The 23,482-nt window shown below is 47.5% G+C and overlaps 1 protein-coding gene across 4 annotated transcripts in view; it reads right to left on the reverse strand.

The window, feature by feature from the left end:
• Positions 1-1,910: 1,910 nt before the first annotated feature.
• Positions 1,911-23,482, reverse strand: part of LOC102460602 (KAT8 regulatory NSL complex subunit 1-like) — an 80,209-nt gene continuing 58,637 nt past the window's right edge. For 2 of the 4 annotated variants that reach the window (XM_075923044.2, XM_006127797.3), the window contains exons 9-14: positions 21,302-21,423; positions 15,966-16,020; positions 7,973-8,047; positions 5,828-5,940; positions 4,756-4,978; positions 1,911-2,896 (exon numbers count right to left, since the gene is read on the reverse strand). In XM_075923044.2, coding sequence (XP_075779159.2) covers positions 2,615-2,896; positions 4,756-4,978; positions 5,828-5,940; positions 7,973-8,047; positions 15,966-16,020; positions 21,302-21,423 — 870 coding nt within the window. In that variant the 3' untranslated portion in view covers positions 1,911-2,614. Of the gene's footprint in view, positions 2,897-4,755; positions 4,979-5,827; positions 5,941-7,908; positions 8,048-15,965; positions 16,021-21,301; positions 21,424-23,482 lie in introns of those variants that run through there. The other 2 variants (XM_075923045.2, XR_016348990.1) reach the window with 2 other exon arrangements.

Raw genomic sequence — 23,482 nt, forward strand, 5'->3', positions numbered from 1 at the left:
GAGACCCAGAGTTTAGTCTGTAAGGAATTTCAGCAAGGATTGCCCCGTCAGCCTCCCTACATTCAAGTTCCAAAAACATTAATTTAATTAAATAACTTTATAAAATTTTATTAACAAATAATCTAATTCTTACAACACAACACAGCTATTTTATACCCCACAAATATCTATAACTACAATAATCATAAGTAAAGAGAAAACTAAAAGTGAAATTTGAACAGTTCCGTCCACACAAACACAGTAAGAAAAAACAGGACTATGTAGCACTTTAAAGACTAACAAGATGGTTTATTAGATGATGAGCTTTCCTGGGCCAGACCCACTTCCTCAGATCAAATAGTGGAAGAAAGTTGTCACAACCATATATAGCAAAGGATACAATTAAAAAAATGAACACATATGAAAAGGACAAATCAAATATCAGAACAGAAGGGGGATGGGGGGAAGGTAAATGTCTGAGAGCTAATGATATTAGAGGTGATAATTGGGGAAGCTATCTTTGTAATGGGTAAGATAATTAATGTCTGTTTAAACTTAGGCATAAAGTGTCAAATTTAAGCATGAATGTCAGTTCAGAGGATTCTCTTTCAAGTAAGACCACACTTGATAAAAGACTCTTCAATGTAGCAGACAAACTTATTCCAATATCTAGTGAATGGAAAATGGAGGCAAACAAATTCAGACTAAAAATAAAGTGGAAAAGTTTTAACAGTGAGAGGTAATTAATCCTTGAAACAATTTATCAAAGGCGGTGATTGAATCTTCATCTCAGGAAATTGATAAAGTCAAAATTAGATGCTTTTCTAACAAAGATCTGCTCTAGTTCAAACAGGATTTAATTCAGGGAAGTCCTATGGTTTGTTATACAGGAAATTAGACTTGATAACTGCAATGGTCCTCCTTTCTGGCTTTATAATGTATTAAAGGTCACATATAGGCTAAGGAAGAGGAAATGATCAGAACTCATTCCTCACAAATCTCAGTGGGATCCAGCTGTAAGAAGTAGGAATTTCTTCCTGCTCAGAGGCACAGACCTTACATCTAGTCACTTGGAATCATGTGTTTACTAGAATACTTACCCAACATTGCTCAGGTCCTTCAGGGCAGGGGCAGGAGTCAGGGAAGGGGCTTAGGGGCTCAGGGCAGGAGGCTGGAGGTGTGAGGGTGGAGGAGTCCGGGAGTTTAGGAAGGGATTCAGAGCTGGGGGATCCCACAGTCACAGGGAAGGGGTGGGAGTTGGGAGATGTGAGGATGTAGGACACAGGGAGTTGGGGTGGATGCTGAGAGGGCATGATGGGGACAGCTTGTGGATGTGTGTGGCAGAGCAAGGGATGGGGATGGCTGGTGGCTGCTCCTCAGGGCCGATCTGGGGCAGCAGTGGCTGTGTGGCGTGCCTGGGGCAGAGGGGACTGCACAGCCTGACCCCCAGCTTCAGTCCATATGGCCCGGCCGCTGGTTGCTCCCTGGGAATGGCTAGGCTGCACAGGGTGGGTTAAATGTTTAGTTTCATTAGTCCTGGGATGTACGCATACCATCTGCAAAAGCCAGAAATTCAAAATGGGAAAATACACAGTAGGATGCCCAAAGGTAAACGTTATCACAATGTTTACCTTAACACATTTTCAAGCCCCCCTTCTAAATGCTGGTATTGAAGAATTCCCCCAAAATAGCTCAACATCCTTTCTGCTCTGTAATAGTTGGGAGCTGTGCCCCCTCTACAATGAATCCATATTTTTGTTCCTCGGTAATTTTTAAGAGTGGCTTGCCATCTAAAATCCATGATAGAAAACAGTTTCATTCGATACATAGAGCAATTGAAAAAGCTGTGAACAAGTTAGAGGTTGATCTCCATCCATCCTGTTAATTTCATTACACAGAGAATATACATTAAAATGAAAACACCCACAGCATGAAAATTATTTGTAGTTTATTTGAAGGCAATCGATACAAACATCATTTGTGCAAGACCAAGGGAACTTGTTTTTTACATACTCAAGAAATGATTTGCTTTCATAGCCGCATTTAAAAAAATAAAAGCCATGCATCACTGTTCCCCACTTCCCCATACCTTTTCAGGTGTTTACCAGTTGATGATCTGGCACAATTCTCTTGAAATCTGTTCCTAGTCCTGCTCCACCATGACACAGTAGACAAAAAGCAACTGAAGACAGGATGTGAAGTCAGGGGACATCTTTCAAGACACAGATGTTTGAACATCAAACAAAATTAGAACAGCCTATTTGGTTTCCTCTCTATTGTTTGATTTTCATTTGTTTTTTAACCCACTATCTCTCTCCACATTATCCTGGGCTGCTGCAACTGTCACAGCACCTAACCTTCTTGTCAGCAAAGCAAACTGATCCCTTTTCTCCAGAGTTAATCAGAAGCTGTTATTTCTGGACAGCACACTCCCCTCAGAAATCCAGCACCTTATTGTTGCAGTGTGCCCAAACCTTCCCAATCTGGGGAAATGGGAGCCCCAAATCCGCTGCTGAGTCTAGGTCTCAGGCATGGTAGCACTATTCACTGCTAGTGCTCTGCAGAACCAGCTCATCAGCCAAGCTTTTGATTCTGAAATAAAGTATCTGCCTAACACATCACATAAATCAGGTGTTCATCTGTTGTTGAACAGCCTTCCTGAAAAGTATTGCTGGTCTGCGAACACCTCCAAGCTTCTGTTCCCCTCTGTTTGCAGGTCCATATCTGAAACAAGTGGCTCCCTACAATCAGATATGGCAGAGTCTATACTGTTAGTCCTGATGGCATGCTTGTTGCTAAAGTCCCAGTCTTGAAAGTCTCCTGTCTGGTTGCATCCATCTTCACTTGGCTGGTCCAGAAGAGCTTGGTATGCTATGTCTGAGAGGGGAAATGTGCGCGGTTCCCAAGGTTGTACACTCTGTGGGAGTGATGTGGAGAGAGAGAGAGACACAATATGATTGGTACAGAAAAACTAGAGTTAGCAATTACAGGATATGACAATATTCATTCTCCCTACATGCCCAAAAAGACCTCACACTTCAGTTTAAACCTCAAGCTCTTTTCTCTGGAGCAGGCTGCTGGAGTAATGTGGACAATTTCAAAGAGCAAAAGGAAGTCATGCAGCAGAGAACTGATGGGCAAGTTTGCATTTATATGCTTAGTCCCAATGAATCATTTTTCCTGTTGGGATCACAACTTCTTCACTTTTGGGTTCTATTTACCTCCCTGGATCTTTGAGAAAGTTCTTCCACAATCCTAGTGACTTCCAAAGACATTTTAAAAGTGAAATTAGTACCTGTTCTTAGAACAAGATTGGCACCAAAAGTAGTAATGAGATTCTTCAATCTCAAATGCCTCATCTGGAAGGATGATGAGAAAGGAATTCAGTCCCTATGGTACACTCAGTCATAGGTGCCGACTCCATGGGTTCTCTAGTCCTGGTGCCTACAGGTGGATAACTGTTTCTTCCATTTCCAAACCACTGACCAACATGACTCGAGACACTTAAACTGAGCTCATTCATTGACAGTGCATCACAAACTAAATCTGATCCTGAGTTTTAAAAACATCCGGTGGGTGCTAAAGAGCTCTTAACATAGCATTATGTTTAGGTTTATTATGTAGCAGTACATGCAGATTCTATATTACAAAGGGACATATGCACTGGAGTAAGCTTCAACATACATAAATGTGTATGTATATATAATGTTAGGATGTATCTAGACTGGCAAGTTTTTCTGTAAAACTTGCCAGCTGTCTACCCTGGCCACTTGAATTTCCGCAAGAACACTGACTTCTTACTGTCTGAAATCAGTGCTTCTTGCGGAAAAACTATGCTGCTCCCGTTCGGGCAAAAGTCCTTTTGCGCAAAGGGACCAGTGTAGACAGCTCAGATTTGTCTAGATTTTGCGGAAAAGCGTCCGTGCCAATCTAGACGCTCTTTTCCACAAATGCTTTTAACGTAAAACTTTTCCGTTAAAAGCATTTGCGGAAAATCATGCCAGTCTAGACGTAGCCTTAGTGTGATGTCACAAATTTATTTTGACTTTGCTGCAGAATCAGGAAATACTGTTTCAATACAAAGCTTTGCCATCTCCAAAGAAATTCTGTGACTGTCACATGAAACCGAATGCCAGTGCATGGTAAAGAGGTGGAGCAAATCTAAACTAAATTCCAGTGCACTGTAAAGTCAAGAAAATCAGTGGCTAACCATGCCCCCCTGCGACTCCCAAAATCATGTCTCTCTGGTTCACTGCTACCCCCTTTGTTTCCTTATAGGGTTTGTTTGTTTTTTGGTATACGTTCAAAATTGGTCTTTCAAACTGAAAAGAACTTTTAAGTTTTCCAATATTGTAGCCTTGCTGGTAATGTGTTTTACTGGATAACTATCTGTTGGTGAAAGAATCAAGCTTTTGAGCTCCACAGATTTGAAGAGAAGCTCACCGGCGCTCAGAAAAGTTTCTTTCATTAATAGAAGATGGTCCAATAAAAGATATTACCTCACCTACTAGTCTCTGAAGAACTTTTACAGCAGCTGTGAAGAACTCATTCTCAGGGAGTACAAGATGGATTAAACATGTCATGCTTTCAGCCCTGAATATACAAAAGCTGGCCCCCCACAAGCACCAGATCCTGCAGAGCCACAAACGGCAGGGAAGAGGGCTTTACAGGTATGTGTTATCTGGAAACTGTTGTGTGTTTTGAGCTGCTGCTATTCATTGCTTCAGTATTTTGCCAGTTTAACCATAAAGAAACCCCTGGAGTAACGTCTCTCACCTGTATTACTTCATCTAATATTTCTGGGGAGAATTTGGTGTTTTCAGTGCAGGACAGCAGCACTCTGGGCCTGTTCTTCATGGAGAGGGGTTTCAGAATGTTACAAGGCTCAGGGTTGTGAAATCCTTGAGACGAGTGCATGTAGAGTTCATTAAGGAAATTAAATCCAGAATCAGGAGATGCTGGCTGAGGTGTCCACTGACCATCTGCTTTGTTGGAGGACCTAACAAAAACAACACAATTATTGAAGGGCCAATGTTGACAACAATAAATGGCTATAAAACTGGCCATCAGTAAGTTCTGGCTTGCAATCAGACACATTTCTAACCAGCAGAATAGCAAAGTTCTTGAAACAGCTTGTCAAGGGGAGTAGTGAGAGCAAAAAAACCTAACTTTGTGAGCTTGCTTATTTTATGGAGGGGATGGAATTAGCTTAATAGCATATGGCAATTAACAGTGCAAGTATCTCCAATGGCTGGTTATGGGACTGTAGAGTGGGAGGGCTCTGAGTTACTACAGAGAATTCTTTCCCAGGTGAGTGTCTGGTGGTCTTGCCCACATGCTTAGGGTCTAACTGATCACTATATTTGGGGTCAAGAAGGAATCCCCCCTCCCCCACGTCAGACATTTTTTTTGTCTGCCCTTGCAGTATGGAGCACAGGTCACTTGTGGATTTGAACTAGAAAAAGTGGGGGATTCTCTATAACTTGAAATCTTTAAATCAATATTTGAAGACCAGTAACTCAGCTCGAGGTTATAGGCCTATTCCAAGAGTGGATGGGTGAGATTCTGTTGCTTGCAACGTACAACAGGTCAGACTGATAAGCATGATGGTCATTTCTGGCCTTAAAGTCTGAGAGATAAAGGAATATAACGAGTTAACTAATATGGAAGTCAAATAAAACTAAGCCACTGCTGTGACACTCCCCCCTCCATATTTTTATGGAATTATGTTTTTTAATATTAATATACATAACCTGAATATGCTTTATGCAAAAAAGATCAAGTAACCCATCGTTCAAGAAATTCTTGCTTGCATTCCTTGCTCACAGTGTTATTCAGAAATTGATACCTGCTTCCTCGCTTGTGGGAAACTGCCACTGCCCATGAATTCCATCGGGCTCGTTCAAGCTCCTCATACTTGGTGTGATGGTTCAAGTATGTCTCATCAGAAGTGTCTTCCAGCTAGGAAAAAGAACAAAGCTAGTTTCCCTCTAATACTCAAAAGAGGACATTGTCTTCAGGGTGACACTACTGTTTCACCAAGTATAGACAGCAAGACCTACTGGATGATTCTTGAGAAACCACAGTCTCTGTTTCAAAGAAGATTAAACTGCACACAAGGATTCTTCAAAAATAAACTAGATTTAGTGTTCTCATTGGTGGATCAAATGCTGTACACTTCTCAGGTGGAAAACACATAGGAGTGCTATGAAGAGAGATCAGAAAAAATGCTGCTTTGCAAGTTAGAGATTTTTTTCAATGTTTCATTGAAACATTTTATGTATGGTTAAATGTTACTCTTTTTGCTTTAGGTTTGGCTGGTCAAAAATCACAAAATCTGCTGTACGTGACCTATTATCTTGTATACAGGCAGTCCCCGGGTTACATGGATCCGACTTGCATCGGATCCCTACTTACAAATGGGGTGAGGCAACCCCGCACTAGCTGCTTCCCCCAGCAGACCAGGGAGACGCGAAGCTAGCGCCCCCCCGCCCCCAGCAGACCAGGGAGTCGCGGAGCGGCTTTTCTCAGCAGACACCTCAGCTTGAGAATAAAGGACTGAGGGAAGTGAGGTGTGGGAGAATAAAACTGGAGAAAAGCTCTGGAGAAATGTTTGGCTAGAGTTTCCCCTACAATATGTACCAGTTCCGACTTGCATACAAATTCAACTTAAGAACAAACCTACAGTCCCTATCTTGTACGTAACCCGGGGACTGCCTGTACTTGGATTCTCTGAATGTTCGAAGACCAGACATCTGTCCATGATGTTAATACTATAAGCGTGAATGTATAAATATATATATAAAAGTTTCTTTCATGGAACTACAGAACAACTCACTCTACATGAATTCTGGGAGCTGAGACCTTCCAACATTGACGCCACAATACAATCATATCATCTATGGTTGCTCAGGTAAGAGAGATCTTCCTTTAATCGCAGAATTGGAACCACCATTTTGAATCACTAACCCCATCAATTTCCTAAGCTGCTGAATCTGACATTCATGTTTGAGAATCCAGACAGTAATCTAATACTCAGAGACAGCCTCTCATTGATCATGTGAACAGATGGCAAGAACACAGAGGCCCCACTCAAGGATTTGCTGTGGCTGCTGCTTAGAGGGGAATGACCCAAACAATGCTTTGTTATAACAACTGATGCAGATCAATATCAGGGAGCAGACTCCATCTCCTAGAAACACAGTGAGCACAGCTGATCCTGGCAGTGGCTGTCTGACTGCACTTCCTGATTAGAGGAGAGACAGGGCTAAGCTAGGGATGTACTAGTGTAGTCGATTAACCAATAAGCAAATGGGTATAGGTTAATGCTACAGACTACATGCATTTCCCTCCCTCTCCCCTTGCCAGTAAATTTTTTAGCAGGCCGGTCAGCTGCCCAGCTCAGTTCTGGCTTGTGATGGGTCTGGGACCTACCCCCGCTGCAGGTCTGCATTTAAAGTGTGTTAGGAGCTAGGCAGGCAGAACAGCTTAGTTCTAGCTTGTGCCAGGTCCAGGAGCTCAGCCTCTGCCCTGTCACCCCCCACACTGCTGCCTCTTTATCAGAGGCAATAGCACAGGGTGCTGACAGCTGGTCCATGAGGGGAGCTGGTTTTTAAACTGGCCCCCTTGCGGTCCAGCTCCCGCCTGGCACCCCGGGCTGCTGTCTCTGATACAGAGGCAGTAGCGGGGAGTGGCAGGGTGCTCCTCAGGAGTGGGGCCGGAGCACATTGGCTGCCGCCCCCGCCCCTGGGGACTATAGAATAGTCGACTAATCGATCAGAATTCATGAGGTTACTCGACTATTCAATTAACCAGTTCCTGCTCAGCTTGCTCTTGTGCCTGCCCATCTCCATCCCTGACATTCCCGGCTCCTCTTCCTGATGACTCCAGTACAATTCTGGTATTCAATTTCCATTCCCTAGCTCTGACCTTGGCTTTGCTTTTGACTATGCCCCGGATGCCCCATGACTCTCATTTTCTGCTCGGCTCTAACCTCCAGGCAGGGCCACCCCCATGGCTCCGACCACCAAGACCAACTGTTAGTGTCTCGGTCCTGTTCCTGAGCATCCTGCAAGAGAAAGACCGAAGATGAAATTCTGCTGTGAGGCTGACCCTCATTAAGGTGTCTGTCTTTCCGAACGAGGTACTGGGCACCTTGAAAAAGCTACAGACACAAAGCTACAGGCCCTGCATACACAGGTCTCCCTATCCAGGGCCCAGGTACTTCAGGAACAGCTCACTTCTTGCTAGCCCTGCTTGCCCTATCTTGGAAAGCCCTTAATTCTGGATCATCAACACAGACTCCAAGTGTTAAAAATGTGCCCTGACAACAGGTACTGGCTATTTTGGCCACCATAAAAAAACCTGGTTATTTACATGTAACTGTTGTTCTTCAAGATGTGTTGCTCATGTCCATTCGAATTAGGTGTGCGCGCGCTACATGCACAGATTCCGGAGCCTTTCCCCCCCAGAGGTATCCAGCAGGGAGCCCCCTGGAGCGGCACCAGCATAATGGTGAATAAGTACCCCTGCTGGCCCTCCTCTCCCTCAGTTTCTTCTTGCTGGAAAAATTCCGACAAAGGGGAGGTTGGGGGAGGCGGGGAAGGGGGTTGTCGAATGGACATGAGCAACACATCTTGAAGAACAACTATTACAGGTAAGTAACCGTTTTTTCTTCTTTGCGTGCCTGCTCATGTGCATTTGAATTAGGTGACTCCCTAGCCAAAACCAACAGAGGCAGGGTCGGAGAACACCACAGGTTAAGATAGGGCTGACTGCAATACCGCAGCTCCCAGGGCTGCATCCTCTCTAGTCTGTTGGGTGATCACATAATGCGCTGCAAACGTGTGCACTGATGACCATCTGGCTGCGCTACAGATATCTACTATGGGAACCTGTGCCAGAAAGGCTGTCAAGGGGGCATGCGCCTGAGTGGACTGAGCTGTGGTGTGTGGCGGTACCTTGCCTGCCAAATCATATCATTCCTTGATACGGGACATGATCCAAGACCACAACCATTGTACTGAAACTGGCGTACCTTTCATCCTCTCCGCTATTGAAACAAAAAGTTGAGGTGCTCTATGAAACTCTCTTGTTCTGTGTATGTGAAAAACTAGCGACCGCTTTGCGTCTAACGAATGCAAGGCCCGCTCCCTCGAGGTAGCATGAGGTTTTGGGTAAAACACTGGCAGGTAAATATCCTGCAACATATGGAATGCCAAGACTACTTTAGGGAGGAAGGCTGGGTTGGGCCGTAGACTCACCCTGTCTGTTGAAAAGACCATAATACGGAGGATCAACTGTAAGTGCCCTTAGTTCAGATACCCTCCTCTCTGATGTGATAGCCACTATGAAAGCAACCTTGAGCGTCAGGTGTTAGAGAGCACATGGCTTAGTGAGCAAAAGGTTGAGGTTCCACTGCGGTACCGGTTGCCTGACATGAGGGAATAGTCTGTCCACCCCTTTGAGGAATCTCTTGACCATAGGGTCAGTGTACACTGATCTACCTCCTTCCCCCGGGGGGAAAGGCTGCTATAGCTGCCAGGCGTACCCTAAGGGAAGACGTAGATAGGCCCGACTGACATAGATGCAGGAGGTAGTCCAAAATCAACAGAAAGGATGCTGACGAGCTGCACTCCCTTTCCCGCTGTCCATTCTGAAAAACGTCTCCACTTGGCCGAGTAAGCCGACCTAGTGGAGGGTTTCCTGCTTCCTAGCAAAACCCTCCTAACCCCTTCCAAGCCCCTGGTCATTTTTTGTTGCTGTGAAAAGTGAAGAGATCTGCCCGGGGATAACCCCACCTCCAAAAGATGTCCTCTAACACCTTGCTCTTGAGCGACCGATTGCGAGTGGTGAAAACATGGCTGAGATTGTCCGCCAGGACATTCCTTGCCCCTGGCAGATATGCCGTTTCCACCTGAATGTCGTGGGCTAAGCAGAACTCCCAAAGGAGTTCTGGCTTCTCGGCACGGGAGAGGAGCGAGCTGCATCCTGTCTGTTGATATAAAACATTGCTGCTGTATTGTCCGTTAGTACGGAGACTGCTTTGGGGCTCAGATCGGACAAGAACATCCGGCAGGCCACTCTGACCGCCCTGAGTTCTCTGACATTTATGTGGAGCTGTCGCTCCAATAGTGACCACATACCTTAAGTCCCCTAGGTGAGCTCCCCATCCCATGTCCAATTCGTCAGTGATGAGCTGCACCGTCAGGGTCTGGTTCACAAAGAGCTCGCCCGCACATACTACCCCTCCCCTTGCGTCCACCACTCGAGGGACTGGGTAACATCTTGAGGATTGTGTCCCATGGTGCCCATACCTGACTGAACACTCGGGCAAGCCATGACTGCAGTGGCCTGAGCCTCAGCCTGGCGTGTTGCACCACGTAGGTACAGGCTGCCATGTGTCCTAGTAGCCTCATGCAATTTCTTCCTCTTGTGATTGGAGATGCCACCAGGCCCCATATAATGGTGCTGATGGCCATAAACCTGGCCCTGGGGAGAGAGGCCATGCCCTTTGTTGAGTCTAATCAGGCCCCCACGAACTTTATAGCTTGAGTGGGTATGAAGGTGGACTTCTCCTTGTTTATCAGTAGACCCAGGATGCCAAAAGGAGCCCTGATAAAGTTTATATGTTCCTGCACCTGTTCCTTTGAATCCCCCCGATGAGCCAATCATTCAGGTAGGGGAATACCTGGACTCTGCAGGGGCCACAGCAGCCATGCACTTTGTGAACACTCTTGGTGCCGTGGACAGACCAAAGGGAGGGACGGCAACCTAGAAGTGTTCCCACCCCACCATAAATCTGAGGTATCTTCTGTGGGTGGCCCTCATCGAGATATGAAAATATGTGTCCTTTAGGTCAAGGGCAGCGTACCAGTCCCCCAATTCCAGGGAGGGAATAATACTTGCCAAGGTGACCATCTTGAACTTTGCCTTTCTTACAAAGGTGTTGAGATCTCTCAAGTCCAAAATAGGTCTGAGGCCTCCCTTTGCCTTGGAGATAAGGAAATACCGGGAGTAAAAAACCCTTCCCTTGAAGTCTGGAGGAACCCATTCCACCGCCCCCTACTGAAGAAGTGAACGTACTTCCTGATTCAATAGGATCTTGAGAAGGGTCCCTGAAGAGGGATGGGAAAGGAGGAGTTTGGGGGGGAGAGGAGGGAGGAGAGAAGTGGTGAATGGAAAAGAGTACCCAATTGTCACCAGGTCAAGAACCCACTTGTTGGTCATAATCCGGGCCCAAGCCTGATAGAAATGGGATAGTCTGTTTCCAAAGGGGTGCGTGCGTTTATGATGGGAACTGGTACTCTGCCCTCAGGTGCACCCTCAAAACGAGGACTTGGGTTGCTGGGGAGGAGGTGGTCCTCCACTCCTCTCAGTGTCGGAGCGAGACCTTCGTTGCCTACTGCGCCCATTAGCGTTGTTATTGCACACATTGCAAGGCCGGCGCCTGGTTTGGTTGGGTCTGAACCTGTTAAGGAGATTTCCCTTGTGGCCTTGGGTTGTATGACCTGCACTGCATGGCCACGGTGTGGATACCCAAGGATCTCAGCGTGGCCCTAGAGTCTTTCAGGCTGTGTAACCTGGTGTCAGTTTGAGAGAACAGGTCCTTTCCCTCAAATGGCAAATCTTGAAGAGTGTTCTGCACTTCCGGGGGTATCCCAGAGACCTGTAATGTGGCATGGGGCCTGGTTACAACCCCCGTGGCCACTGTACGCACTGCTGAGTCCGTCGCATCCAGTGCGGCTTGCAACGCTGTACGAGAGATGGACCTACCCTCTTCTGTCAGCACTATGAATTCCTGTCTAGAATCCTGAGGCAGATGCACCTTGAATTTGTCTACTGCTGTCTAGGTATTGTACGCATACCTGCTTAACACTGCCTGCTGGTTGGCAACGTGGAGCCGCAGGCCCCCCGTAGCGAATGCCTTTCTACTAAGCAGGTCCAGCCTCTTCAGCTCCCTGCTTTTGGGTGTAGGACCTGGTGGGCCCTGCCTCTCTTTTTGTCCCGCTGCCTGAACCACCAGCGAGCCCGGAACCAGGTGGGAATATAAATGTTCATGTCCAGTCTGGGGGACGAAGTAACACCTTTCTACCCCCTTCTGAGCGAGTGGGACAGAAGCTGGCGTTTGCCACAGATTGGCAGAGATCTGAGCCACCGTTTTATTCAGCAGCAGCGCCCGTTTTGGTGGTGCATCGGAGAACAAAATATCAACCCTGGGGTCCAAGTCCTCATTTACCACCTCCGCCTGTACCCCCAGATTTGCTGCCAGGAGTCGCAACAGATCTTGGTGGGCTCTAGCATCCATGGATGGCATGGGTGAAGCTGGGTCAGCTAGGGCTTCGTCGAAAGACGAGGATTCTCTCAGTGTCAGCTGGTCCTGAGGTGGCTCTGTCACCTGGGAGGGTTAGCTGTGCCCGCGGCTGGTCATGGGCCTTCCATCCCTCACCTTGTGTGACAGGATGCAGCAAATCCCTCTGTGGGCTGCCTTTGTATTCCAAGGCAGGGGCCCTGGACATGGAGGTCGCCGACAGAGTCCCCTTGGATCTAAATGCTCCAGATCTCTGGGACGATGGCAGTGAGCCTTGCATTTGATGATAGGCCCATGGGGTCCAGAAGGGCCATTGTGGATGCATCTACAGTGGCCATGTCTGGTGTGGCTGGTACTCCCGGTGCTGGGAGCATTGCCGCGAACAGGAGCGGTACTGGGAACATCTGCACGATGAAGCTCCTGACCACACCGACTCTGCGTCGGATTCTGACGAGTAGTCCAACGCAGACCAAGGGGGTCTGTCAAAGGCGCCTGAGACAGATGCCGGAGTCGGTGCCTGGCCATAGACTCCAGCTTCCCACGGTGCACTGAAGGAGGAGGCGGCCTCATCAAGGTAGGCAGCAAAGGGGCAGGTTCGCTGTGCGATGGTGTAATCATAAGCAGTGCACTCTTCCTGAGCTCGTGCAGCAGCCGCCTCGATGCTGACAGGGACACTTCCGTCACCGTCTGAAGCAATGGTGCCAACATGGATACCGGTGCTGATGTGTATACCGGTGTCGACTGGGTCCCCAGTATCAAGGAGTTTCCCAGTGCTGATCAGGCACCCGGTGAAAAAGCCACATGGCCTGTCTGACCCAAGTGTCTGACGTGGTGTGCTGACGTACCTGGAGCTGGGGACGGCACCAGTGAGGCAGTCAGCTCATTCGATGCCAAGAAGGAGCTGATAGTCTCAGAGGTGGATGGTCTGTCCACATGTAAAGCCCCTTCTGGACCCGGGCTTCTTATCTGCATCAAATCCAGTCGGTGTCTAGAGGGGCCTGGGATGTCACGGTGGCGAGGTGAGGCTCCTGCCGGGGTATGGGTCCGGTGTCGACTCCCGTGCCCCTTCCTCTCCAGAGATCTCCACCTAGTCTGCCTCTTCTTCTTCGGTGTGGGAGACTGGGATCTATGCCTCGGCACCTCAACTTTCTTCTGTGCTGTGGTATGTACTGGTGCCGCTGAAGGTTCACGCAGACGCCAGTGCGCTCCACACCGCCGGTGTGCGGTCCAGTGCCGGATGAAGCACGGACTCCATAAGGAGCAGCTTCAAATGAGAATCTCTTTCCCTATTCGTATGGGGTTTAAAAGCCTTGCAGATTTTACAGGATTCTGTAAGATGGCTCTCCCCCAGACACTTTAGACAGGAGTCTTGAGGGTCCCCACAGGGCATAGGCTTTGAGCAGGCTATGCACGGCTTGAACCTGTGCGGACCTGGCATCACCCTCCCCCAAAGGGGAGAGTAACGTCGCAGAACAGGAATGTTCTACTAGCTATCAACTATTTACACTACAAAGGAAAACTACTAAGGTAACTATTTACACACTGGGTTTGCTAAGTCAGAAGACAAATGCTCCAGCTACCAACCCGGGCAGTAAGAAAGAACTGACAGAGGGGAGGGCCAGCAGGGGTATTTATTCATCATTATGCTGGCACCACTTTAGGGGGCTGCTTGCTAGATACCACTGGGGAAAAAAGGCTCCGGAATCCATGCACGCGGCGTGCGCACAACTAACTCGAATGCACATGAGCAAGCACTCGAAGAACTACTCAAGACATTGAGGTACAAAATTTCTCGTGGCCAAAAGTGAGCACTGATGTGAAAAAATACATTGACTTCTGAGACTTGTTCTGTCAAAGACACAGTCTACATGTTAAGGTGCTTGGACTTCGCCAGCTTCTGCAACCCCATCCTGAGGCTTGTCCATGGTCTCAAAGACATCTTACAGAGCTCTCTATCTCCCAAGTTGCACCGTCATTCTTGGCAGCTGTTGAGCTATTACAGAGACAGTGCATTTTATTTTTTTTTTAAACTCTCCCCTAACCATATTTTTGGTTCCATGGATTGCCAGTTGTAATAGTGTCTAATTGGAGCCCGTATTCGCTTCCTAATTCTGATAAACTCTATAAAATCCTAGGAATCAAATTCTTTTCCTCCTCAACCTACCATCCGTAGATCACTTAGCAGGTACATCAAATCTTCAAGTAATGATTTTGATGCTTCCTATAACTATTTCCAAGATGGCTGGTCACACTCCTGCTATATGCTGAATTTGTTTACAATACCTCTATTAATGCCTACATCCACAAGAGTCCATTTTTTGGCTAATTATGGCTTTCCGTCTCATTTTTCTCTAGCTGCAGACTTGCAAGTTCTAGTTGGGATATACCTTGTTACCCACCATCATCAAGTTAATTAGGAAATTATGGAGCATCTGGAAGCTACCAAAACCAACTTATGTCATGCTGACCAAGATCACCAAGCGCTCGCGCTCTCTCATTCATATATATATATATATATATATATATATATATATATATAGGTAAATAATGTCTGGCCGTCTGCTAGACATCTCAAATACTCCTGCCCATCTGACAAATTAGATCATCAATGCTCGCATCCATTCATGATTGCTGAACAAATGAACTCTAATCCAGCGGTCTGAAACCTGTAAAGTCCCTCCAGTTTGTCATGTATCCCTTCTGAAGTCCTACTCCCCCCCCCCCCCCCAAAAATCCGACTCTGCTCCATGGTCCACTCACATGAAGGTCCAGGGTTAAGAAAAATATGAAGGGCTAGAAATCCTAGAATTTAAATTAATCTAAGATCAGTTTTAAAACTGGGTAGACTGGGAGGGTTATGGTCTTGGAAACCAGAAGGGAATGTCTATACTCTAGGACGCATCCATGTTTTTCCACCAGAAGAACCTAGAAAAATTGCGCCATAAGGCCCCTAGAATACACCTTGAGGGTTGGGGACAGGTGCTGTCAAGGGAGCCAGCCACAAAAGGATCAGGCTCCTAGTAACACATTGGGAACAGTTGATCCTGGCAGGGGCTACTTAACTGACTATACTTCCTGATTGATGAAGGGATAGGACTAACCTACCTGACCAAATGAAGCCAGAACTCCTGGGCTACTCAACACATCCTACTCAACAGCTACATTTAACTCTGCTTCCTCTATAATGTGCCTACTGCTACATCCAATCTGCTCATGAGCCTGCTCCAGTTCTTGCTTCTGCCAGCCTGCTCCAGGTTCCTACTCTACTCTACTCTGTCCCTGACATTCCTTGCTCTCACCCTGGCTTCAGTTACCAATTGCATCTCTAGCTCACCCTTTGGTTTTGGTCTCAACTATGTACCTGGGAAACCATGGCCTGGATTCATGGCTCAGTAGGCATGACCATCCACATGCCAGTTGTGTTCCTGACAGAGGCACTCTTTGATCCTCATGCATATACTGGCTGTTCACTAAAACTGCAAGCTGTGGCTAAATGTTTGCTACAGACTTGGCTTAGTAAAGCCTGCAGACTTAGCAGTTCATACTCAATCTTTACTTCTTCTAATTACACAAAATGCAGGACATTTTTAGGATGGCTGTTGCTTCTGAAGACATTTATCATTTGTCAACAGTGCTTGAAACCAGAAACAGTTTGACAAAGTAGATTTTGTCTCACCTCACAGTCCATTTCATCCAGTGGCTCCACTTCTTCAGGCTCTACCACTCTCCAGCTGCAGGAAAGAACACTCAAAATCAGAATAATTCTGCACTCACTGCCACGTCACCCTCCTGGCCAAGACCTAAGGCCAAGACCTGGCCTCACAGTTACTTCCCCATAGCTGCTGGACACTAAACCAAAAGTGATTAAACTTTACTAGCAAAGCTTCCCAGGACAGACATACAAATAAAAGCACCATACCACTTACTTTGCAGAGCTCTTAGAAACCACAGATTTATATTTATCATGTATTTACCCACCAGCAATATGACAATAGAAGCCTAATAAAATTTAAATCTCACTGATCCCTGTTTTGACAGGCAATGAGGGAAGGCAAAAACAGTAGGACTCATGAAAGCAAATCACCACCAAGTGTGGAACTAATGACCATCTCATCAATTATGACCAATGACTTGCTCATTAACTTTTACATTAACAACTTGTCTGTATTTTTTCTACTTAGATTGCAAGGGGCAGGGATCTCTCATTACAGATTGGAAGTGCAGAGAACACCAATGCTCAATAAATACTAAAAATAATCAGCCCCAGAAAATAGGATGTGCAGAAAATGCATGAAGTATGCACAGCTCTTCCAGCAGTCCTCACTCCTGACTTCTAGCAGTATCTCTGGCATTTCAATCTCTCAGAAACTGGGAATTACTCTCTTGAAGCATTCACAGTTCAAAGCCCTTTGCCTCATCTGCCAATATCCCACCAACACGTGCCAACAACTGAAGAAACTAGTTTTCTTTGCTAATCTTTTGCATGTTTGGGAATTTTTCAGCCATAAACTGGGAAGCATTTCCCCAGAGAACACACGACTCATGTGTTAGCTGGTCAGTGTGCAACGCTGGCAGACAGCAAATGGTAGGAATGAATGGTCAGTTTTCATAATGGAGAGAAATAACAAGTGGTGTCCCCCAAGGCTCTGTCCTGGGACCAATGCTATTTAACCTACTTATAAAGGATCTGGTGACAGGGGTAAATAGTGAGGTGGCAAAATTTGCAGATGATACTAAACTGCTCAAGATAGGTAAGAGTTTCAAAAGGATCTCACAAAACTAGGTGCTTGGGCCACAAAATGACACATGAATTTTAATGTTGATAAATGCAAAGTGATGCACATTGGAAAAAATAATCCCAATTACACATACAAAATGATGGGGACTAATTTAGCTATACCCACTCAAAAGAGAGATCTTAGAGTCATTATGGATAGTTCTCTGAAAACATCCACTTGATGTACAGTGGCAGTCAAAATATTAGGAAAGTCTGCCGAATGTTAGGAATCATTAAAAAAGTGACAGAATATCTTATTGCCTCTATATAAATCCGTGGTATGACCACATCTTGAATACTGGGTTCAGATGCGGTCACCTCATCTCACAAAAGATCTATTGGCACTGGAAAAGGTTCAGAAAAGGGCAACAAAAATGATTAGGAGTTTGGAATGGGTCCCATATGAAGAGAGATTAAAAAGACTGACTTTTCAGCTTCAAAAAGAGGAGACTAAAGGGGGGATATGATAGAGAGCTATAAAATTATAACAGGTATGGAGAAAGTGAGTAAGGAAAAGTTATTTACTTGTTCCCATAACTAGGGGTCACTAAATGAAATTAATAGGTAGCAGGTTTAAAACAAACGAAAGGAGGTTTTTCTTCACTCAGTGCACAGTCAACCTATGGAACTCTTTGCCAGAGGATGTAGTGAAGACCAGGAGTTAACAGGGTTCAAAAAAGAACTAGATACATTTATGGAGGATAGGTCCATCCATACTTATTAGCCAGAATGGGTAGGAATGGTGTCCCTAACCTCCGTTCGTCAGGGGCTGGAAATGGATGACAGGACAGGGATTACTTGATCACCTGTTGTCCGGGGCATCTGGCATTGACCACTATTGGGAGACAGGATACTGGGCTAGATGGACCCTTGGTCTGACCCAGTATGGCTGTTTTTATGGCAGCAAGTGGTGGGAGAGGGTGGGAGTTGGTGCCCATGAGGAGCTGGCTTTAAGTAGGCTCCCCACAAGCACCAGATCTGCCTCTCCCTCCCCCCCACAACACTGCTGCCTCTGATAAGAGAGGCAGCAGTGCTGGGGGGGAGGGGGCAGGCTGGAGCCGGTGCTGGGGGAGCTAACTTAAAAGCCAGTTCCTTTCAGCACCAGCTCTGTGATGCCCCCCCCCTGCTGCTCCCTCTATTGGAGGGGGATTGGGGAGTCTGCTGCAAAGCAGCCTGTTTGCAGTGGCCTGGGCTCACCACAGACAGAGGCTTGTCTGCAGCAGCAGTCCCTGTCTACGGGGGGCTTTAACCCCCCCCCCCCCCGACAGACAGGGGCTGCTGCCACCCTGTGCTGCCGCCTCTGTATCAGAGGCAGCAGTGTGGAGCAGCAGGCAGCCAGTCACTGTGCCTTGACCCCGATCGTTCAGATTGGGATGGTCCCCCTAGCAGATCTGCAACAGTCGGCTGGGGATCTACTCCTTAAGCTGTGCAAACGAAATTGGGGCCTGAAGCAGGACCAAGAACTAATGTATCTATGGTGTCCTGAAGACCCTGCCTAAAACATGCATCTCGGTGCCCACTATCTGCGAGTAACAATGACAACTGCGGCCCACAAGGCAGTCACACGATCCAAGTCAGGGCGGGAGTTTCAGTGTTGCTAGTTCCACAAGTAGATGCCTGCCTATGTAGCTCTGTGATGGACCACCGGTGACTCGCGTCAATCCCGTTCTCAGCAGCTCAGGGATCTCTGCAGGCTCCCAGTTTCCAAGGCATGTCGATTTCATGCTGATGCATGTGCATGGGAAGTTCCCCTGGAGAATGGTGCTGGTGGGGCGGGGACCTGAGCATCGGTCCCAACATGAGTTTACCCTTAGATTGGGGGACTACTAAGGCCCATGTGTGCAGCACTGATAATACCAGAATGTCCTGGGTTGCTTGCAGGGCTGCAGGCGTCGAGGGTAGGGATGTAAAAAGTTAACTGGTTATCCAGTAAGGCTGTGTCCAGACTCCATGCCTCCTTCGACGGAGGCATGTAGATTAGCCACATCGGAAGAGGGAAATGAAGCCGCGATTAAAATAATCGCGGCTTCATTTAAATTTAAATGGCTGCCCCGATCTGCCGATCAGCTGTTTGTCGGCAGATCGGGAGAGTCTGGACGCGATGCCCCGACAAAGAAGCCTTTCTTCATCGACACAGGTAAACCTGGTTTCACGAGGCTTACCTGTGTCGATGAAGAAAGGCTTCTTTGTCGGGGCATCGCGTCCAGACTCTCCCGATCTGCCGACAAACAGCTGATCGGCAGATCGGGGCAGCCATTTAAATTTAAATGAAGCCGCGATTATTTTAATCGCGGCTTCATTTCCCTCTTCCGATGTGGCTAATCTACATGCCTCCGTCGAAGGAGGCATGGAGTCTGGACACAGCCTAAGTATTAGACTAACTGCAATGAGTACTAGATAACCAATTGGATGGCCAACTGTGCCAGGCTTGAGAAGCCCTGGCTGAGTCTGGACGGCTGTGCCTGTGTTGGATCCCTGGCCAGGCAGGAGAGGCCCAGTTGGTCACACAGAATTCTAGCCCCACCTGGATGGGCTGGCAAAATCCCTGCCCCAGCTGTGCTGGAGTGGCCTGGGTGGTGAGGTGGGACCCTGGGCAGGCCAGCGAAATCCCAGTCCCAGCTGAGTCAGAGTGGTCCGGAGTGATCCCGGCCCTGCCAGGGTGGGCTAGAGGGATCCTGGCCTTGCAGAAGTAACCTAGGTGGCCAGGGTCAGGCGGGGTCCCTGCCGCTCTGGGCCATCGGGCAGGACCCGCTTAGCAGCAGTTAACCGGTTAAACAGTATGACTTTATCCCTTTAACTGTTTTAAGTTATTTACATTCCTAGTTGAGAGGACCTTCCATCTGGGAGCGTTCTCGCTGGTGTCCAGAGTGGAAGGCCTCGCAGAGGGAGAGCTACACTGCTCAACCTGAGCCAGTGCTGGAGACCCTGACAGAGGAGTAGAGTGACCCATCACAGATCGCGGCTCTCCTCCAGCCCTTCCTTTCCCTCTGTGGGAAGTAGACCTGCCTCTCCATCTTCTGGGCCCTACTGGAAGGAGCCAAAGAGGGAACCAGAGCTGGCTGGAAAATGGCACTAGCAGGACACTGATGTAGCAGTGCCTGGAGTGGAGTCTGGCTGTTGCTGAGGTGCCGGAGCCAACGTGGACTCCATGAGACGACCCAGAGGCCAATATCTCTTTCCTGTTTAGTCCAGGGCTTGAAAAATTTATAGATGCTATAGCTCCCAGACACTACAGGCAGCTGGTGTGAGGGTCACTGATGGGCATGGGATGCTTGCAGTGGTCACATGCCTTAAAAATAACCTAAAGTCTAACTCAGTGGTACCCAACCTTTAGGGGATGCCGGGCACCCGGGGGCAGAGCCACTCACGTGTTGCGCTCACGCCCAGGGGCTGGGCCGCGCACGTGCCCAGGCGTGGGACCATCCATACGCCTCGTGCCCAGTGCCGGCACCACCCATGCGCTGCACTCCCGGGGCCTGTCCTGTGCCACATGCCCAGGGGTGGGGCTGTCCATATGCCACATGCCCGGGGCTGGAACAGCCCATGCACTGCATGCCTGGGACCGGCACCACTCCTGTGCCGCGTGTCCAGAAGCCGGCAGCGCCCATGTGCTGCACACCTGGGGCCGGTGCCGCTCCTGTGCCATGTGCCTGGGAGAGGAGAGGGGGAAGACGCCCATACACCGCACGCCCAGGAGCTGGCAGCGCCCATACACCGCACGCCCAGGAGCCGGCAGCGCCCATGCACCACACGTCCAGGGACGGGGCCGGCCCGGCCCGATCTCTCGGCAGGCGCATAGAAATGGCCCGGCGGGCACCACGTTGGGGACCACTGGTCTAACTACACTAAAAAGCGACTAAGGGGTGAGAACTTTGTAGAACTTTTTACACAAGGAAAAGCTGCTAGGCAGGTAATTTCCAACAACGCTCACACTAGGCAACAGAAGGCTCCAGCACTGTCACTGGTGGCAAGAAGGAACTGAGGGTGGATGGAGCATGTGGCATCCCTTATACCACGCCATAGAGGCACTACTTCAGGGGTCAACCGAGGTGCTCCCCTATGGGTACAGCTAAGGGAAAAGCTTCTGGCACTGGTGCACGTGGCGAGCACACACCTAATGTGGAATGGACACGAGCAAGTACTTGAAGAAAAAAAGTGTTACCTTTTCACAGCCAAAATAACACCACTGTATGCGGAACATACAGATTTGTTACTATTTTCCAATCAGTAGATACCTTGGTGTTAGAATCTCTTTGTACTGCAATTTCTCCACTCGAGTAGCTGCTGCCATCGACACTGGGATCACAATATTATTGATGTCATAGGAACATTCCACTTTTCTTTTCTTAGAGGACAGCTGAAATCACACAGAGTGGAATGGAACAAAATCCAGAGCATTAGTGTCAACACAAAAGAACTTCCAAATCATATAATGGAAAAAGTAGCTTCCACGGAACCACATTCAGGCTACGTCTACATCGTTGCGCAAGATATGCAAATGAGGTATGTCAATGAATATCGCCACGCACGCCTCATTTGCATACCTAATGAAACACCATTTTTGTGCAAGGGGCTTTTGCACAAGAAGGAGCTGTCTACACTGCTCCTTCCTGCACAAAAGGCCCCTCTTGCGCAGGAGCTGTTCTTCCTGAAAATAAGCGACAGAATGGCTCTTGCACAAAAGCCCTTTTCACAAAATGGCAGCTCATTAGGTATGCAAATGAGGCACAGTGATATTCATCAACACACCTCATTTGCATACCGTCTTGTGCAACAATGTGCAGTGTAGACTTAGCCTCTGTGTTTAGAGTAGAGTGTAAGCAGGATTCCTTGTTTTTTTCCCCTCACCCAGTTCCTCCACCAACCTGCTGTGATAGTCGGGCCACATCAAGCAAACCCCACAGCTCAATTTATTCTTCTCTAAAGTAGGTATATTCACCCATCTTACATTGGTTTTGTCAATAATATTTGTAAAGTATTTTACGATCACATAGGCAAACAAAGTATTATTGATTATTCAATTATTCTCAGCTAAGCACATCTCCTCCCTCGACTGGAATATGAGCTTCAGTCTTGAGTTTTCCCTCTACTTGTAAATCAGGTTTTTGGAAGTCCCCACACCTCAGCATGCAACAAATGACCTCTTAGTTCTAAGAGGTAAAAAGCTCAAACAGAGACTGAGGGTGTGTCCTCAGAGTAAAAAGAACTGCCAACAGCCTTGAGTCTCAGAGCTTGGGTAAACTGACTCATGCTACCGGGCTAAAAGTAGTACTGTAGATATTTCAAATTGGGCAGGTACATCAGCTCTGAGGCTGTCTTCTCTCACTTGTTTTCAAAGCCTGAGCTCCAGCCTGGGTCAGCTGATGTGAACTCAGACTCACTGCTGCAGTTTGGTGCAATATTGGCATATTTTAATTCAGTAGCAGCCAAAAGTTAGGTGCTTGGATGTCGGAGTGACGAGTAAGTGTAAAAACCTTGACACATGGATGGGAAGACATTTTCATAATAACCAAATTCTAAAGGATCAGGATGCTTCTGAAGAGATTTTGCCATTTTAGAGCCGGCCAAAGCTACCAGGTCCAAATTCCAACTTCACCCCTAGACAACTGCAGCTGGATGGAGACTTAGGCAACATCCCCTCTGACATTTCCACTGAAGTCAATGTCAGTAGACTCTGCGGGAGTTCTCAAAGAAGAATAGTCTACAAATACATTGGATATAGCAGTGAAGCACAAGATGGACGTGGAGTGGTCAACATAGGATGGAGATGGGCCAGCCCCATTGAAGCTATCTGGGCAACAGGAAAGCAGTTCAGCTTTGGTACTGCTTCATCTGCTTCGGTCAGTCAAGCTTAAAACAGCTGCCCATTGGCCACAAATAGTGGGGGGGGGGGGGGGGGGGGAGAGAGACTGGACAAAGATGCAGGGTAAGAGAGAGCAATAAATGTAATCAGTCATTTCAAAGTCTCCTCCCAGCACTCACTCCATATCCACAGAGGCCTGTACAAGAGCCAGTCAATGTTTAACATACATGAGCTTGTGGAAATGATCAACGTAAGATGTAGCACTTCCCTCTCTGCCTCTCCAAAATGGTCAAGCAAATACTAAAAACAATTTCCTGTTGATATTTTTGCTTCATTTAGAGCAGTCCAAAACAATTCAGTTCTCTCCCACTAATTAGTAACCAAACAGTGAGTCATGGAGCTCACACAGGGCTTCATTTATGCATAGGGCTTAGAGAATCACAAAAGTGAAGGGCTGGAAAGAAAAAGTCTATTGCACTGTGGCCAGCCCAATTAAACCTAGACCATCTCTAAGGCTACAACATAGGTCATGTCAGTCACAAATTCTGTGACTTTACCAGACTTCTGTGACATCTTTGGCTTTAATTGTCAGGGGCTAAAGTGGGGCTATGGC

Source organism: Pelodiscus sinensis, chromosome 2, assembly GCF_052426305.1.
Source record: "Pelodiscus sinensis isolate ZL-2025 chromosome 2, ASM5242630v1, whole genome shotgun sequence".
In the NCBI taxonomy this organism is placed as follows: Eukaryota; Metazoa; Chordata; order Testudines; family Trionychidae; genus Pelodiscus; species Pelodiscus sinensis.